Source organism: Acipenser ruthenus, chromosome 1 (assembly GCF_902713425.1).
Source record: "Acipenser ruthenus chromosome 1, fAciRut3.2 maternal haplotype, whole genome shotgun sequence".
Taxonomy (NCBI): domain Eukaryota; kingdom Metazoa; phylum Chordata; class Actinopteri; order Acipenseriformes; family Acipenseridae; genus Acipenser; species Acipenser ruthenus.
The window spans coordinates 26,871,176-26,890,479 of NC_081189.1; the positions used below are offsets into that span (position 1 = coordinate 26,871,176).

General features: G+C 37.1%; 1 protein-coding gene across 1 annotated transcript in view; it reads right to left on the minus strand.

Annotated features, from left to right (window-relative positions):
- Positions 1–225: 225 nt before the first annotated feature.
- Positions 226–19,304, minus strand: part of LOC117408759 (CMP-N-acetylneuraminate-poly-alpha-2,8-sialyltransferase) — a 42,253-nt gene continuing 23,174 nt past the window's right edge. The window contains exons 3-5 of the mRNA XM_034014038.3: positions 12,353–12,610; positions 10,633–10,926; positions 226–2,283 (exon numbers count right to left, since the gene is read on the minus strand). Coding sequence (XP_033869929.1) covers positions 2,001–2,283; positions 10,633–10,926; positions 12,353–12,610 — 835 coding nt within the window. The 3' untranslated portion in view covers positions 226–2,000. The remainder of the gene's footprint in view (positions 2,284–10,632; positions 10,927–12,352; positions 12,611–19,304) is intronic.

Consider the following 19,304-nt stretch of genomic DNA (forward strand, 5'->3'; position numbering starts at 1 on the left):
AGAAGTGCCAGACAAATATATTGGTCAATATATTTTATATTTTTGCCATTTACTGTACTTAACCTGGACTACGGGATGTTAACTTCATGGATATCCATATTTTTGGTTTGTTTGTTTGTTTGTTTTTAGACCACATTTGGCTCAGAAAATAACTTATTTCTGCCCTACACAAGACTTTCTAATGCTACTTTCCTTTAATGATAATAAAGAGAATCACATTTAACAGTCATTCTTAAAATGTATTTTTTCACTGATACATAGAAATATTACATATAATTTACAAAAAAGTTGAAAACTCATAAAATTAATAACTGTACATATAGTAAAACAATCAGTATCAAATGTTTTTTTTCAAAACAATACAATACAACATTCAGTACCTTAAAGTCGGTATTTGTCCAAATATTAAAAATTACTCTAGCCATATACATCACAGATGTATATACACAATATCACAAAAAACAATAACACAACCTGACATGAAATTAATAATTTCTTGTCTGTGTGACAAAAATAAGAGATGGGTTCAATAAGCCAGTGTAACAATACCCAGAGCCCAGGACAAAGCCTCATATTTTTTTTAAGTTGCTGTGCGAGTTCTGTACACTGGTATACAATACTGCATAGCATCTTCATTTTTTCTTTAATAATAATAATAATAATAAGAAGAAGAAGAAGAAGAAGAAGAAGAAGAAGAAGAAGAAGAAGAAGAAGAAGAAGAAGAAGAAGAAGAAAACAGTTCAAGGTGGTATAGACATTTGTAGAAACCTCTGTGCAATTAACATATTGGTGATTATGGACCTATTTCTAGCGTGTGCAAAGAGGCATACACCAATAATAATAATGTGCACAAACCCACAGTACTTGTGTTTTACTTGGAAAGCTTTGTCCTGGGCTTTGAAACCATTTAATTGCCAGAAAAACTATACAAGAGCTTTCACTATGAGGCACTCTCCTATCACTTTTCACTGTATTTCTCACTGCTGTGGTTGCGTGAGCCAACTGGAACATTCCAATGGTATTGGGAAACGTTATATTCATATAAAATTACATTTCTATAATACCAATTTTACTGTCTATGTTTTTAAAGTAACAACGACTTCAGTCAAAAGAGGTTTGTTGAGCAATAAGCAGCATCATTAAATTACTGGTAATCATTTCACCCTCACAAATACAAGTAGAAAAATAATTTAGCCCTGAGGCTGCTAAGTATCACAACATTACAGTATTAAACTTTTCACACAGTATATAGTTTTGATGTCTACAACAGCTAGTAGAATCTTTGGTACCAACATTAAGGGCACCTGTTTTGATTTAAAACATCCTAAACGTATTTTTCAATATGTCTAAACAGTTTCTGACCTGTGACTTCTTCAGTGGTTTTATTGCACCATGCCATCACAGCTGATACACTCTTTGACAGGTGTATGGATGTGTATAGCTATGGTGCATGAAGGAAACAAAGGGGCTTGTGTGACTTTGCTTTATCAAGTGAAAGGCTTGCCACACCAATGGCTCTCACTCTTGAACAGTTGCTTGGGGCCACTGCCACAAAGCCCTTGCTGGCATCACATATGTTCAGCCTGTCAGAGGTTCTGAGTCTGCCACCATTCATAACAAGATGACTGTGTACTGCAATTGATAGCTAGCTGACAGCATATCGTTTTGACCTTCTGAAGATTGTCAGACATTATTTTTCCATATGCTTTCCTCAAACAGACAGCTGACAAGCAGCCTTTTTAACTTTGAGTTTCATTTTGACAACCTGTTCACTTCAATCAGATACCAAAATAGCTAAACACTCAATTGTGTCCCGTGACATCTTGGCACTTTTATTTTTACATTCACTTATATTTTATCTTCATTTTAGCTGTCAGCACTTCTCAAAAACCTCCTTCCAACATCAGCATCACAGTTAATAAGCTAAGCCTTCTATTGCCTGGTAACGGTTGGTTAAGACTTCCACCACTGGGGCTGAGCACAGATCCCAAAAATACACTTCAAGGCTGTGCACACTTGGAAGTTGTCAATTTCAGTGCACCTTTATTGTGTAACATCTTTAAGGTTTTAAATTCCAGTGGCATCCTATGGGGGCTTGCATTTGAGAAATAGCGGTACTTGAGTTCATCATAGTAATGGTATTTAACTGATTTTCCATGGGAATCCTTTGGAAATGGCCAGAAGCCATAAAGATGAATCTCATCACAAAATCGGGTGGCCATGGTGTACATCAGAAGTCCAGTGCTGGGACGCTTGATGTTGATTTTATTTGTCAACCAGTATCTGTAAAAAAAAGATAAAACATAAATCAATATACAGGGTCACTATAGGAGGCATGGTGTGGTCCAGTGGTTAAAGAAAGGGGCTTGTTATCAGGAGGTTTCCAGTTCAATCCCAGCTCAGCCACTGACTTGCTGAGCAAGTCACTTAACCTCCTTGTGCTCCGTCCTTTGGATGAGACATAAAACTGAGTTCTTATTGTAAGTGACTGCAGCAGCAGTTGTGATACATTGTTCACCCCCTAGTCTCTGTAAGTCACTTTTGATAAAAGTGTCTGCTGAATGACCAATTAATAATAATAGTTCTTAGAAATATTTAGCATTTTTATTAATGAACATATCGGACACAGGTTTTGTTTTTATTTATTTTAAAGAATTTTCTTGAGGTCTACATATTTTTTAAATTGTCCCTTTGTGCGCCATGTTATGGAAATCAATCAGGGAGCAGTGCATGGGAGTCTCTTTAGTGTGGTTCCTTCTGTAAAAATATGAAATGCCAGAAAGGGGCTTATTTTTAACAACTTAGGCGACAGCTGCCATAATTTACATGAATACAAGCCACCTTCTGTTTGTTTACCTCTTCAATAGCCTGACCACCATTTCCTTTTAGTACTTGGCTCTATAATCCAGTCTATATGAAAGACATTTATGGGTAATGCTAAAGAAAGGGGACAAATTGGGGTTCCAAAAAATTGAGAAATTGATGTGATATTTTTTTAGTGAAACAACCAAAATTAAATAAGAACAAATCTTATCTGCATATAACATAACTCAGCAGAGCTTAAATTTTAATGTATTTATTTTATATTTTTGCTCAAAAATGTTTTAGCACATAAATCTGTCATTACCGTAACACAACTAAAAACTGCTGTATAAGAGAAATATACATAAAATCGATTAGGCATTATAACATTACGCATTAGTGAAAATATTCATTTCATTTTTCAAAATGAAATTTTTAATTAAGAAATATGTTAGCAATGATTAAAAGTATACCAAACTATTTTATTTTTTTAAAATATGAGCCCCTTAACCCATTGCTAATATAACTTTCACTCCTGGCAATGCTGCTGCAGTTTTATTCACTCAAATAACTATTGTTACGCTAATGACATTACAGTTACAGTAATGACAGCTTGTTACGGTAATACCACTTAAAGATTTAAACAGTGATTTAAAATAAATATGTAAACAAATAAGCCATTTCTAATGACACTACACAGATTCCAAAATAGGTTTTATTGGAAATCGTAAAACTTTAAAACACATTGGGGCTGATGTAAGGATAGCCATAGTGCAAACAATTGCAGCTGCAAAATCCAAATTGCCTAGCGGCCAGGCAATTATTTTGCACTGTGGCCTATGTAAACTTAACAGCAATGCAAATTACTCAACACACAGAAAATAATGAGCTGCAATCATGATAATGAGGGTCTCAGTGAGTGCCGCCTGTACGTCAGGGTATTTAGCGGCTGCACTTAAAGCCCAGAAGTGAGGTGAGTTAGGAGTATGGAGACCAGTAGGAGCTGTATGAGATTTGTGGAGCATGAAAATCAAACCAAACAAAAACATATACATAAGAACATAAGAAAGTTTACAAACGTGAGGAGGCCATTCGGCCCATTTTGCTCGTTTGGTTGTTAGTAACTTAGTGATCCCAGAATCTCATCAAGCAGCTTCTTGAAGGATCCTAGGGTGTCAGCTTCAACAACATTACTGGGGAGTTGGACCCTCACAATTCTTTGTGTAAAAAAGTGCCACCTATTTTCTGTTCTGAATGCCCCTTTATCTAATCTCCATTTGTGACCCCTGGTCCTTGTTTCTTTTTTCAGGTCGAAAAAATCCCTTGGGTCGATATTGTCAATACTTTTTAGAATTTGAATGCTTGAATCAGATCGCTGCATAGTCTTCTTTGTTCAAGACTGAATAGATTCAATTATTGACTCAATTCATGACATGCCTTTTAAAACCGGAATAATTCTGGTTGCTCTTCTTTGCACTCTTTCTACAGCAACAATATCCTTTTTGTAGCGAGGTGACCAGAACTGAACACAATATTCTAGATGAGGTCTTACTAGTGCATTGTATAGATGAAGACATTTCTGAGTCAACATAAACTGCTAGATCTTTTTCGTAGATTCCTTCTTCGATTTCAGTATCTCCCATATGGTATTTATAATGCCTGCGTGCAGTATCTTACACTTTTCTCTATTAAATGTCATTTCCCATGTGTCTGCCCAGTTCTGAATGCTGTCTAGATCATTTTGAATGACCTTTGCTGCTGCAACAGTGTTTTCCACTCCTCCTATTTTTGTGTCGTCTGCAAATTTAACAAGTTTGCTTACTACACCAGAATCTAAGTCATTAATGTAGATTAGGAAGAGCAGAGGACCTAATACTGATCCCTGTGGTACTCCACTGGTTACCATATGTCAGAGGAAAGGCAGCAAAGTCCTCCTGGCACACAGAAAGGAATTTTTTGTTTTTGTTTTTGTCGTGGTACAACACATTTGCTTGTCGCTTCGCGTCTGGTGTATAGAGGCCTTTACTCTAAAACAGGTGTAAATACAGTAAAGCATTAGGATATGCACTGCCCGGCCACTCTATTGTGTGCATTTCTATCCTATTGGATTTAGTGGGGTTGAGGCCTTTATTGACCATTTCACCCCACATAACCCCCTTACTGACTAAATATCTTGGCATTGTTAAATAGCACAAAATATTTATAATATATATTAATTATTATTAATAGGCAAATATTTCAATCATATTCACCATATTACATGGGAATATAATCAATTTTCAAGTAGTGGACTTAAAGGGCCTTAATGCCCCTCCCCTAGTCATTCTGCATTCGAAGAAAATACTTTTGTGAAATACTAATGAACGAATTTATATTTAACAATAATTTAGTATAAAGCATCTCTAAAAAGTGTCATCACCGTAACATTTCTGTCATTAAATTAGTTGTTATGGTAATGACTGTTACAGTAATGACAATTTTAAGAATTATTATGAATTTATAAAAATCTGAGGCCTACACATTCTGACCTTGCCTAACTTTGAGCATATAAATCAATATGAAATAATGCTAACCTATAATCATTTGTTTCGTAAAACATTTAAATCATACCAGAACAGCAAATAAAAAGCCATTGAAAACTAGGGACAGGTTTTCAATGGCTTTTTATTCAAAAATAGAAAAAATATTTTAAAATACTAGTTCAACATTATACTATGCTACAACATTAATTTTTAAAAAATATTGTTATGTTTTAAAATGATTCCATAATTTGTTTTGATGTATAAGAGCTGGAAGTGGGGACACTGAATTTTTATTAAAAAAATCACCCTTAAGTGTTAATATTGCATAAAAATAATTATGCATATTTGCTAAATGTTAATATGTATATTGCATTTGACAAAACCTTTTTTTTATATATTTAAATACACTTTACTTGGAGGTGGGGACTCAATTTGTCCCATTTCTGTAGAATGACCCTTATAAGCAAGGCCATGGTCAAGAAAGATACAAATGGGTAGCTGTCTCTACCAAAAACAGGGGAAAACTGTTACAAAGATAAGACCTTAACCGAAATGAGGAGGTACTTGGGATAATATAACTTGCCTATCTTTCTCACCAGTTAAACTTAATATTACATGCTGGCAGAGTATCTTTCAGTGCTGCTTAAAGACAGCACTAGCCAAGCACATGCTGCACATGTAATAAGACACTATCTCACGTCCTATTAAATCAGTACATTATCCACCTTGAAACCATTGCCTCATATCTAATCCTTGGTGACATTTTTGAAACTGAACTTCGCAAACCAGCTTTACTAATAGTTCTGCTAGGATGTCTTCAGGGTAATACAGTAGACTGGTATTATAATAGTATACTAATGGTATTTTTCGAAACCTAACACATTAACAAATCCCTTGCAGCACAAGGCAATTTAACTGGCCTATTTTCCGTCTGGCTGCTTTAATTTAATTATTATTATTTTCTTGCGTCTTAGACACATACATTGACACTACTGATGAAGAAACAATAACTGTGATTAGCTGATTTAGGGTAGCCAATTGGTGCTTAGGGTATTGGGCTCTGGTATGGTTTTCTGTTTGCTCAATTACTTGAATCCAGGATTATTTTAATGTTACTTGTTGGTGTGTGAAACCTTAGGCCTTGTATGATAATGTGCTCTTTTATCATTACTGTGTATGTGTGCGTCGGTTTCTTAGTAATTACTTCTGTGCAAACGTACAGTACAGGGCCTGAACAAAAATTGGCACACATTTTTGGTAAACAAGCTGTCCTACACAAGTTAATTTCTTTTGAAAATAACACCATTCATATTCTATAATACCGTACTGTTCATCCGTGGAGGGGGATGAATGTACTTGACGTGTTTGTTAGTATAACAAAAACATGCCTGCAAGTAGCAGCAAGAGCAAAGTAGTAAGAAAGGTGGCGAGGGGTGGGGAAGCTTGTTTACCTACTCATATGACTAGCTCTAAGACATGGTTTGCTTTCTAAGTGCACATACAGTAACGCTAAACTAGTGAAGGATGCAGTACAAGAAATTATATTTCACTTCAAACTGAACATTACTTTGGAAAAATGAACATTCAGAAAAAGGTTTATTAAAAGAAAAAAATACTGTGTGTTGGCAGTAAGGCTGGCAATTTTAAACATGTAAACATTTAGTTTACTAGTAATAAAACGTTCAGAAAATATATAAAACTATAAACTAGCAGCCGATACGTGTGTGTCACTTACCTCTAATATATTTTTGTATTACGTTGCAGTCGCATACTGACTCAATGACAACCCGGTTCATTATTAAACAACACTTTTTAAATACCTGCATATGGAAGCTCCTATACAAGGCCCCTGACCTGACTTCCTGCCAAATGAATACTTAGCAACCACAGACGATGATAGTCTGGACTGCTCACATGATCCACCCACACTCATCCACATACACAGGAGAACAGGTTTGTGTTGTGTTGGGAGTTGTGAGAGGGTTTGATTAGTAATTTAGCACCAGTAAGCTCTCTGGTGCTAAACTTTCAAAACAGTTTTGCACCAATTTTCAAAACGATTTGCACCCCTGTAAATGACCTTGCTGTATATCATGATACAGTCAGTGTCCACATTTTAAAATAATTATTCTTCTCTACTTGGAAAAGAGAAGACAGTATAGAAAAAAGGCAGGCGAAGTTCAGTTAAGAGCTGTCGTTTCAAATGATGATACACAACCAACCTCCAATAGGATCATTCATAATATTTAAGAAAGCCCATTTTCACAAATAATATTTAGGTAAGCTTTTTTTTGTAAATTTAAAGCAGTTTTATTTCCAAAATAAGATTGTTTTATTCTTAGTTTGCTTATGTAAGATACCAGTAGATTAGCAGAATGTTTGATAAAAGTGAGACTTAACCTGCAGTTGGTGTGTTTTTAAGACTGTGCTTTATATTAATTAGCCTTGAGGTTTTCCAAAGACCTGGTTGTTCAGTTCACTCAACCAGCTTAGGTGGGGAGCCAGATCTTTTGAGCGTAAGGCTCATTATGTGAAAATGTACTGTAGGTATCATGCTTGCCTTTTACAGTTAGACATTCGAAGACACAGTATAGGAATAGATTCACAAACTGTAATCTATCTGACTAACTGAAATATGATACAAATAGTGTTTTAGATTTCATTTACAAGGATTTATTATTATTATTATTATTATTATTATTATTATTATTATTATTATTATTATTATTATTTGTTTATTTAGCAGACGCCTTTAAAACTTATTTAGATCACGTCTTTTGTATATAACAGTTGCATCATTATACAACAAAAGGGAGTAAAAAAGATACAAATTCATTATAAATAGTTTAGGAAATTGGGTATCATCTTTTTAGCTCTTGTACAAGAAAGCAATCTAAACTGTGTGTACTCAAAATGAATTATTATTAGGGTTTGTGTGCATATGCAATTCCAATATAATTTGTGAGTCTACATATATCTGAATTTTATTTTTTATTTAACCTTTATTTAACCAGGAAAGTCACAGTGAGATTAAAATCTCTTTTTCAAGGGAACCAATACTATTGGGATATGCCTGCCTTAGGTAGGTATTCACTGAGCATTTTATGTCAGAGCTGCCGAGTGTGAGTGGACAGCATACAAGGGATGCCTCGCTACTGCCAACTAGTGTTGGTGGTGTGCGCATGCACCTTCAAGGAACCTTGTGCCTAATGAAGGTGTAGAGGGATCTACCACATTGATTCGGTAGAACCTGGTGAACGCAGTACAAATGTCCGTCAATGATGCTCCTCGAAAGATTGCCCATGACGTGGCCACCCCTCTAGTAGAATATGTGGCCACCCTCCCTGGTGGGGGTAGGCCTGCCTCATTATAAGCAGTCGATACTGTGTCTACAATCCAGTGGGCCAGTTGCTGCTTTGAGAGGGCTTGCCCCAGAGTTCCTTCACCATAGCAAACGAACAGCTGGTCAGACTGACGCAGCGCTTTTGTCCTATCCATATACTCTCTCAATGCCCTCACCGAGCAGAGAGAATTCAGTTTCCTGTCCTCCTCCGAATCAAAGGGAGGGGGATGATAGGCATCTAATTCCACTGACTAGTTCAAGTGGAAAGCCGTAATCAATTTGGGTAGGATGCAGGGTTTGTGCTTAACGATAGCCTGTTTCCATTACTCCAGACGCGCATACCGCATCTGAGAGCCCTAAGGCAGACAGACGGTCCCGTTCAGGGGCCAGACCACAGCTGGAGTCTGCCCGGTTCTGGGTACCAGAGGGTGCCTTGCGCCTGACTGAGGAGATCCATGTGCAGCGGGATCTCCCAGGGCTGGCCCTGCAGCAGCTGGCAAAGGTTCGAAAACCAGATTCTCCTGGGCCATCTGGAGAACGGTCGCTTTCTCTCTCCTGACTGTCTCGAAAAACACAGGGAGCAGCGGTATCGGCAGGAAACTGTATGAAAGCGCTTTGGGCCATTCGTTGGCTAGGGCGTGAATGCCTAGTGGACCTCCGCAATGGTGGAGGGAGAACTACAGGGGGCAATGAGTCGTCTCGGTCGAGGCAAAGAGATCGACCTGGGCTTCCCTGAAGCGATCCCAAATGCGCTGCACCACTTGAAGGTGGAGTCGCCATTCTGACGGGTGAGGACCCATCCTCGAGAGGAGGTCCGCCCCCCGGTTCACCACTCCGGAGAGGTAAACAGCCCGGAGGGACAATAAATGCTTCTGTGTCCAGATCAGCAGCCGAAAGGGGACCGAAGCTCACCTTGGAGCTTCGTGTATGCCACTACTGACATGTTGTCGGTGTGCATGAAGACATGTCTGTTCTGGAGCACAGGAAGGAAATGCTGGAGCACTAGGTACACTGCTCAGAGCTCCAGCATATTTATGTGAGGGATGTCCAGCGGCCTGTCCAGGACCTGCTGACTCCTCTGCCTGCCCAGACCGCTCCCCAATCCAGGTTGGATGTGTCTGTCGTCACCATTTGACGGCTGTGTATCACTCCCATCACTACACCTTTGCGCAGGTGGGAGGTTTGTATCCACCAGTGTAGGGCTTCCCAACATGAGTGAGACACCGTCAGCCGAAAGGCATTGAGCCACACTTGAATGGGGCGCATATACAGTAATCCCAGTTGGATAGCTGATGAGGCTGCAGCCATCAGAACCAATAGTTTTTGACACAAAGCTGCACTGTGGACCGCTACTGAACAGGGCTAGACAGTTTTGAATAGCATCTACTCTGTTGTCAGATTGGCTCGCATGGTGAGGAAATCCAACAGAGACCCAAGAAGACCGTACACTGCACCGGTATTAATTGACTCTTGGCCTCGTTGAGAGTGAGACCCAGTCTCGCTAGATGGTTTGTCACTGTCACCGTGTGGGCCACTGCTCCTTCCTGCAATTGGGAACAGATCAACCAGTCGTCCAGGTAGTTCAACACCCTGATCCCTTGCAGCCGCAAGGGAGCTAGGATTGCATCCACACACTTCGAAAAGTATGATTTTATTGTTTTTCCCATCTTCCGGGAGTTGAAAAAAAGGTGTGTCTTTCATATACTGTAGGGTACAGAATTCCACAATCTAGCAACCCACAGGTATTGCCAAAAGAAAGTCTGTTAGCAAAGCCATTGATTTTCAATCTCTTCCATCTTTTCGGAGTTAATTGTAGTGCCTCTGTATTTTGTGTCACTAACTGTAGGCATGAAACTCAGTACACAAAGGGACCATATAGGTTTGGTGACAGTGCCATTCAGCCCACTCAGAATCCAATGAAAGTACAGTTTTCCAAGGACACATCTTTGTTATTCAGCCACTTACCCTCTCACAGCATGGACGAGTCTTAGTGATGGATAGGCAGTTCTCACTTTTAATTTATTCTTCAGGATCAGCTCATTAACCCACTCCACATGTTTTTCTCCACCTTTCACCATGAAGGCAGGGATCCAGAGGACGCTACCGTTCAGCATGGCCAGCCTCTGGACAAATTTCTCTCTGTCTGATTCGTTCTTAAACCCTCCATACGCTCTCTGTATAACAGAGGGATTCATGGTGATGAAATCGGAGCTCATCCCCACATCTTCTGCAAACTCCGACAGAGGTGCCAAATTACATCTGGATAAAAGAGACAAAAGTAAAGTTTTAGTTTCATTTAGGATTTTAAATGGACTGCATATAAAGCCTGGGATTAGATAAAATATTAATCTGTATAGGTGCAAACGTCAACCAATTTCCTGATCAAATATTAGACAGGTAATAATCATCAATAATCCATGCACTGAGAACACTTTAGTATTCAGAAGAAAAATGTGTCGACTCTTCAGCAAACGCAACATGAAAACATACATGTGCATATTATTCTAAAGATTTTCTTGTTATTAATATAATATATTGATATTTACCATCACAAAATAACAAACCAACGGTGTGGGTTTGCAAAGGTACCAATAAAATGAGAGAAACAATAATTAATATTTATTAATTTTTAAAAAAACATACACATTTCTGTAGATGGATTGTGTGGTCAACATATTTAGGAAACATAAAGGCAAGCCTTTTTTAAAAAATTTTCACCTGTAATGGAACTAAAAAGGAAAGCAGAATGGGATGCTTACACAGGGGGAAATGCAAATAGATGTATTATTTAAAATTTACACTTAAGAACCACACTGTAGGCTGTTCTAAGAATAACATTATATACAGTCAGTAGTGTGAAGATTTTATCACGGTACGCCTTGAGATGTTTAATTTCTAATCAGTGTGTCATTTTTGTTCTTTATTGTGGTGAGACAAGAAAACTTACAAACAATTACGTGTAGATAGGTTACAGGGTAGGGCCTTACAGTTTACATATGCAACAAGAAACTTCACATAAGCAAAACATTATTTTGAATATCTTTATTCTAGAAGTACTTAAGTAAAGACACATTTCTCTCTTTGCCCTAGTTAATAAAGGAGGCCCCCAGACCTTTAAAAACTCATTTCTTTACTTCTTTTAAGGACTGTATGTAACTGCTGACTGTAGTGTTTTTTTTTTTTTGTGCCTTCTTGGGAATGATTTGCTGCCCTTGTGATATATCCAGCGCTTTTTCCTGGTATTTTTTTGAATATATTGTGACAGAGTATGGGGAGGATGTGTGAAAAGCAGAGGCTGTGCACATGGGTGCACGTGTGTGTGGTGATGGAAATTGTGTTAAACTGTTTAATTGAGGGATTGAGGTGTGATTGGAGAAGTGTGGAATGCGGCCAGGTGGTAATTGAATGTTTGATTGTCAATACCCTGGGTCACGCCCTATAAAAAAGGGCAATGGAGTGTTTGTTTGGTGGTGGTGAGAGAGAGTGTGTCTTTGTCTTCTATTATAATCTTCCCTGCTGCAGGGGGACGACAACGGCGACAACAGAATGTCACACGTTTTATATTTGGAGTTCTAATGAACGTAACTAAAGGGTAAAGATGATGTATATGGTACTGTAACCAAACAACATGTTAACACAACAAACTGAACCAGCTGATCCATTCCAACAGCTTATAAAAACCTACCTTATTACAAAGTCATGGCTGTCAATTTCATTTCCACATCCACTGTCAAGAAGAATCCCTGAGTTGCCAACCACAGCACAGGTTTTGAATCTCCTGTTTTTCATCGGCGACACCTCTGGCAGCAGACTGTGTAAATTATGTGAAATGTTGAGTGTTCGACGTCTGTCTAGCACATAGTGGATTACATCACCGGGCTTAAAGCTGCTTTTGACAACTGAGACATCCTTCTCTGCATCAAGAAATCGAAGAATATCTTTCCTGTGTGTGAACAAACAGCATGATTCAATTCTACTGCACACAGCATGATCAAGTTTAAGATTTTTTGATAATTTAAAAAAAGAATTATCGTAAGACACCAAGCAAACAGACGAATCAGATTTCACAAAAAAAAAAAAAAACATTTGTACCCTTTTTGCACTTCTTACAGAATGAGTGACAATACAGGTAAAATAAGTGATCTTAACTTGATACTTTATTATCTAAATTTGACCTGTATGGTTATCTATTGTTTCTGCTTAGTTTGTTATTTACATATTCCAGCAAAATTGCTTCAATGCTGATTGAAGGGATGTGAGACAGGAAAGTATATCAGTGTTGCGCTGTGCAGAGAAGTCCGTAGTTGAAGCACTGTAACACTGATATCCTTCTGCTTGGTATTTTTAAGAGCAATTTGTGTCGGAATAGTTAGTAAGCATTAAAAATAGTGATCTACGCACAAACAAGATGGAATTTGACAATCTCTCCTTTTTTGGCTATAAAGATCGTATCTGGGAATTGCTTAGAGCCTCTTGCCATTGTTTTCCCTTTAGTCCACATTAACATATCGATGTGTCCTATTTATTTTGTTCTTTTTTTGTAGACTGCTGACTAAGTTTGAACCACACATGTATTTATTGTGTTGCTTGTATTTGAAATTGTTTTATTGTCTAACACGACCCCCTTGTAAATGAGGTCTTGGTCTCAATGGGTGAATCTACTGTTTAAACAAATAAAGTGATAATAAAATGTATGCAAGTGGTTGTCAAGGCAATATTCAATGAATGAGAGAGAAATCAACATTGAGGTGGGAAGAGAATACCGACTCAGCCCCTGGGCACAATATAATAATGATGTGAGTGAACCAGCATGCACACAAACAACATACTTTGACAGCATATTGTAGGTGTAGTCTGTGGCCATCATCAGAGGTATCTGTCATCTACTAATAACATGTGACATGCTAAAAAGTGTCACATGTTATGTCAAATGGTCATTCAGTCATGACCTGCAAATACACATTATATGAAGTAGATATCAGCTCAGACATGAGCTACAGTCCTCATTTGTTGAAAATTATTTTTGACACTTGTAGAGTAGACTGAGACTACAATAATAATAATAATAATAATAATAATAATAATAATAATAATAATAATAATAATAATAATAATCTGTAACACTGCTTTTTAGTAAGGGAGATCATGATTGTGTTTCCTAATCTAAAGTTAGATTAGTCATTTAAGGCTGAAAAGTAAGGTTAAACTCAATGAAACGCTTTGTTGTGCATTTTTATCTGGATACTGGGATTTCTGGGGGAAATGTGTTTGCAGATACAATAACAAAGCAAGTAATCAAACCGCAAGTAATAAACACCATAGGACTCATTATGAAAAACGGCATACTGACCAAGGCTTTTAAATATACTGTAGAACCAAATACTTATCAATGATTAATATGGATCACAATGTTACAGAACCGTGGAAAGTCATGCTCCTAACAGAGAGTGTGAGCGGAGCGCACCAATTGTATATGGAGCTGGGGAGTGGAGAGGGGTAGCTGCTGGAGCGGAGCGAGGAACGGACATTTCCGGCCCCCATCTTTACAGCACCGAGAAGAACTGAGCACGGTTTTATTTTTCTTAAACACATGTTCAGCCATCGAGTTTGCACAGAATGTTTTTTAAAAAAGGTGACAAATACAGATGCAGTCACTTTACCGTATTTTATGTTAAGTTTAAATTTTCAGTTTCAAACCAAAAATTAGGCACTTTTATGTTTTGCAGACTTGAGAATTGATTTTTTTTTAAAGTGCTTTTTTCTTTTATATTCAATGTGATTGGTGTTACACTTTATAATTCATCATGGAGGTAAAAATATATATATTCTCCCAATTGTGGAGCTGCATTTGTGCTGTATAAACATGTGAGAAACGTCATCATTGTGTCCATCTGTCTGCAGTTATTACATAGCCTATATTGTTCTTATACAATTCTATGGTTATGCCCCAATACAGCACTGTGACACGGTTTATATTTTCTGCACTCTTAAGGATAGTTCATACAAGGGTGATCCATTAGCCCCGTTGAGACTCACTCATATGTGTTCATGGTTACCTATGAGATATTCGGATATAAACAAGCCCAGTATAAAGCTAAGTTGATATGAATCATATGCAAAGTTTGAAACAGGTGAGTACACTTTACACAACATCGTAGGAACCTGTTAAAAACCTGTTCATTGCAAGATGATATTTCCTAACTTTGACTATTTTCAGTGTACGCATTTTTTCAGTACCAATCAATAATAATGAGAAAGCATCTTCGAATTGAATTAGATAACTTCTCTGAGCACTTTATGGAGGCTTTTTTCTTTGCTGATTATAGCTGGGCATTATTGTTTTTTTACTTGGCTCATGCAATGAGGGGGGGGGGGGGGGGGGGTTGCGGACAGCTAGTTTATGTATTTATTTAAAAAAAAAATGTAATTTTCACAGGAAACTACATACAACACAGCAATGGGTACATTTAACAGAAATTGTGAACTCTGTAATAACTGTGAAAAAAATACAGCCTTACATATTAATACACAAAGATAGATGGTATTATTGATGTGTTAGGTTTTGCTGTTGCATATTAATACTCTCATTTACATTCATACAAAACATGGCGCAGATGATGTTTTCAGAAGACTGGCAGCAACATATGCATACCCCAGCTGCTGTTACCACCTGAGCAATGTGATAATGCTAGAAACAACAGAAGAACACATGTTTGATGGATGTCATTCTTAAGTTTTTGTCACATGTCCAGTGAAAAGTGATTTTAAAAAACACCCTGTGCAGCAATATTGATTTTTTGTTTTGTTTTTTAAACTGGTGTGACAAAGCCCTCGCCTCTGGCTCATTGCACCCTTTAAAAACACTGACCCAGACACAGAAACTGCAATTTTAGCATGGTTGCACACGTTTATTTTTACAAACAAACAATATAAACAAAACAAAAACCTAACTCCCCACGGAAGTGCTAACTAAACTTTCCCGTCTTCCTAGCTGGGATGGCTAAGCTGTTTCCCCAACAAAACCTTTGGTTTCTTTGAATCAGGCTGGGCAAAAGCCTTCACTGGTTTCCTTCTCTGTGCAGCACGCAGCACGCAGCACGCAGCACGCAGCACACACTCTTACCAGCTCCCTGATGGTCTCCCTAATGGAGCTCCCAGCTCCTTTTTTATATGATGTGGCTTCTCCCACTTAGCACCAATTATTCCATTTAGGAGCAGCCACACCCAGACAATTCACAGGCAGGGCTCTGCCACAGTGGGTTACTATGAGTTCACATATAGTACTATTTTTTCTACATGCTATTATTTTGCTATTTTTCATGTTCTAATATTCTTTGGACTAAAATAAACACAGTAGAATGTGTAAGATGTTATTTATGCATTGGTTTCCTTAGCGAGATATCTTTTTACATGGTAATATCTATGAGATATCTATGAACATGGTAATTATTGCCATTTCAAACAGTGTTTTTATTCACGTTAAAGTTGTGCTGCTTATATTTAAATGAGATTTTCTAGATTTCTGTCTTACACTACAGTAATTGCTATTACAGCACAAAGAGCTGTGTGTTTATTGTAAAAGAGTACTTTAGGATGAGGTATTTTGAAATTGCTTATAAGATACAACATGCTGCTTGCACAGTATTGACAAAACTAATTATAACACCACCACTTCCTGAAAGGGGACCATTATAGTTGCTCTCCACAGAGCGGGGATGAACTTCCATCCAAGCTTTAAGCAAATAGCTTTTATAAATGCTTGTGGGTGGAGGAACGCGAGAACTAAGAAGCGATTTAGTGCAGTCAATAAATGGGATACCTCTGGTCAGCTATAAATATAACCTCTCAGTCTGGGGTTGAATGTGTGGACACAGGTGTAATAAGGGTTCCGTTTGTCTCAGAGAAAGATTTATATGCCCACCTGAGGATACTATTCATCACAGGAAGACAGTCAGAAGTGGGAACTATTAAAAACCCTAATGTTGTTTATTTACCCTTCCCTTCAAGGCCTTGAGGGCTTCTGGATCCTGCACAACAAAGACGGACATCAATTGTTTTCTGTGCTACAAAAGCAAGAAAGTGAGAGCAAAATAATCTGTTGGTTTTGTGAAATAGGCTGCAGACAAACCTACTATAAAGCCATTATCCAAAGCTCTTGAAATACTACGCAGCTCAACAGCTGATCTGCAAGCGTCCTGTTTTCAATACACAACATGCCTTTACATCTTGTGGTTTATTTTTCTTTTCCTAGCACTCAGCTTGCTTGCCATATCAAAATAAAAAACACTCAAGAAACGCCAAATTATTTATTTCACTGTATGACGGTTTAGGTCTTTCCAAATGCTCTTTTTAAATGTGATAGAAAGCATTAACATTGTACAGAAGGGCTTTCCCTGGTGTCAGACATGACAATTATGTGAAGCGCAATACAACTTTAATTTAGGCCCTGCAGTAGACAGAAGGCTTGCCCCCGACATGTCAATGTTTTGTGTATTTCATAAACAATGAGATGTAAATGAGAAAGAAAAGAACACAGCAGAACTGCTCCGGTATGTACAGTTAATTCAACACATAATAATAGACTGCAATTTACTGTGCCAGTATCATTTACATGGTGTAATTTGTTGTACTAAAATGTCAGAACAGAGCAGATGTTCACATTGGAAAACAAAAAAAAAAAATAGGTTAATTTAAATCTGGGTAATATTTTTATTTAACTTAAAAGGTCTAGACCAGTGGTTTTCAAAGTAAAAGAAACTCATGATCTTGAATGTATTTTTAAAACTGTATTATATATTATCTCTAAACCACTGTGCATAAATATTTCATTTTTGTTTAGCAGCTCAAAGGTTGGTATAGTATAGTTTCAAACTTAACATGTGCCTATGGAGAGTGCTCTGTGTGCTCATGAACTTGTATAATTGAATACTAAAATCAATGAAGCACAATCTTTCTGCATTTTTTAGAAATTATGTTTTTTGTTTTATTTATTAGGTGCGGTTGCATTTTAGTAACGGCAATAGCGGTTAGTTGAATTTTGTTTACAGTGTTTGATAAGAGTTCATTTAGATTATCCTGTGTATCTTTTTGAGTAAAAAATGTATACATTTCTTACTTGCAAAAGAAAAATGAAGGAAGAAAACACAACAGCAGAAAGTGCAAAGTGACAGATACAGAGTCCCTTTGGATAATTTTTAATAAAAAGTTAAAATCATTTAGTTATTATAGTTTTTTCTTGAGGTTAATGTTTTTGATATTATGAACATTTTAAAAGGCACACAAATGGAGATGGGGAGTAAATGGTAACGTGATAAACATTTACAGTGTATTTTGGATTATTTATAATAACTTTGCCAAATAGAAAGTGAATGTGTGTGCTTCCGAAGAGAAGCACACACATTCACTTTTCCGAATACTGTCTTCTGATTCTGTGTACACAAAGACATGTAATAAAAAAAATTAAGAATTACTGTTTGGTATCTTTCCTAAACCAGCAATTTGTCAGTCCCAAACTGTTGTGACATAAATGATATATTAAATGGGGGGAAAAAATGTTAATAATGTTATTTAGCCTTTTATTGCCACTGTGGTACCATTCAGTACCACATTTGCACCATTCCATTTTAAGAGGTGCGTGAGCTGAAACCTCTAAACAGAAGGGGTACAGTTTAAAAAAAAACAAAAAAAAACACTGGTCTAGACTACTTCCCATTTTATATCAATTGGTTGTCTGTTTGTTTTTACTATATGTTTATTGTTAAAAACAGTTTAGGTTATATACTGTAGATGGTAGTGGCATAACTCACAACTAGAGCTTTTGACTGCACAAGACAGTTTAATTGATTATAATTTTCAAAGTTAAATTGGCAGCCTGCCCACGCAAAGGCAACATACACAGTACTATTTTGCAGTAGCCTACAGCTTCTTTTTAACTGGTACAGTGCAGCATAGAGTTCAAAATAATACTGCAGTTTCCATAACAGAATCCATAACAACCTATATTGCATATAGTCTTGGATTATAACCAAATACAATACAAAAAGAGCTATAGGAGGCTAGGGGCCTATGATCAAAGAGGTGGGCACAGGCAGATCAATGGTCAACATTTTCAATGAGAAACCTAAAAGCTTCTGAAAGCTCCTTGACTTTATTGTATTTCCAGTGCTAAAAGAAAGCTCTTTTGAAATTTAGCAACGCAGATGCATTGCTTTTGGAATATATCTGTTGTTCAAACTCCATACAATACAAAGCAGCTTTCATGTGGGTCACTTCATGAAAAAGGGATTACCAATGTGTGACATTATGACCTATTTTTTAAAAGCAAACTCAAACAAATGTTAATTACAACACTGTACCCCTAAGAAGAATCATGGTATATGATGTAAAATAATCTACTTCCTGGGGACTGAGGAAAATGGGTACAATGTTTCTGGAGTTGCTTGTGTACCAGGACACAAAAAAGACATTTAAATTATTATAAAATGTTAAGAACATTTCAAGAAATCTAAAATACACGTGGTTATTGTTTAATAGTTAATATATCAGCAACAGGAAACTTTATTTTGAGTAAATATAAATCTGCAAAACAGCAAATACATTTGGTGACAAACTTAACTAAAACCCTTTTCACACAGACG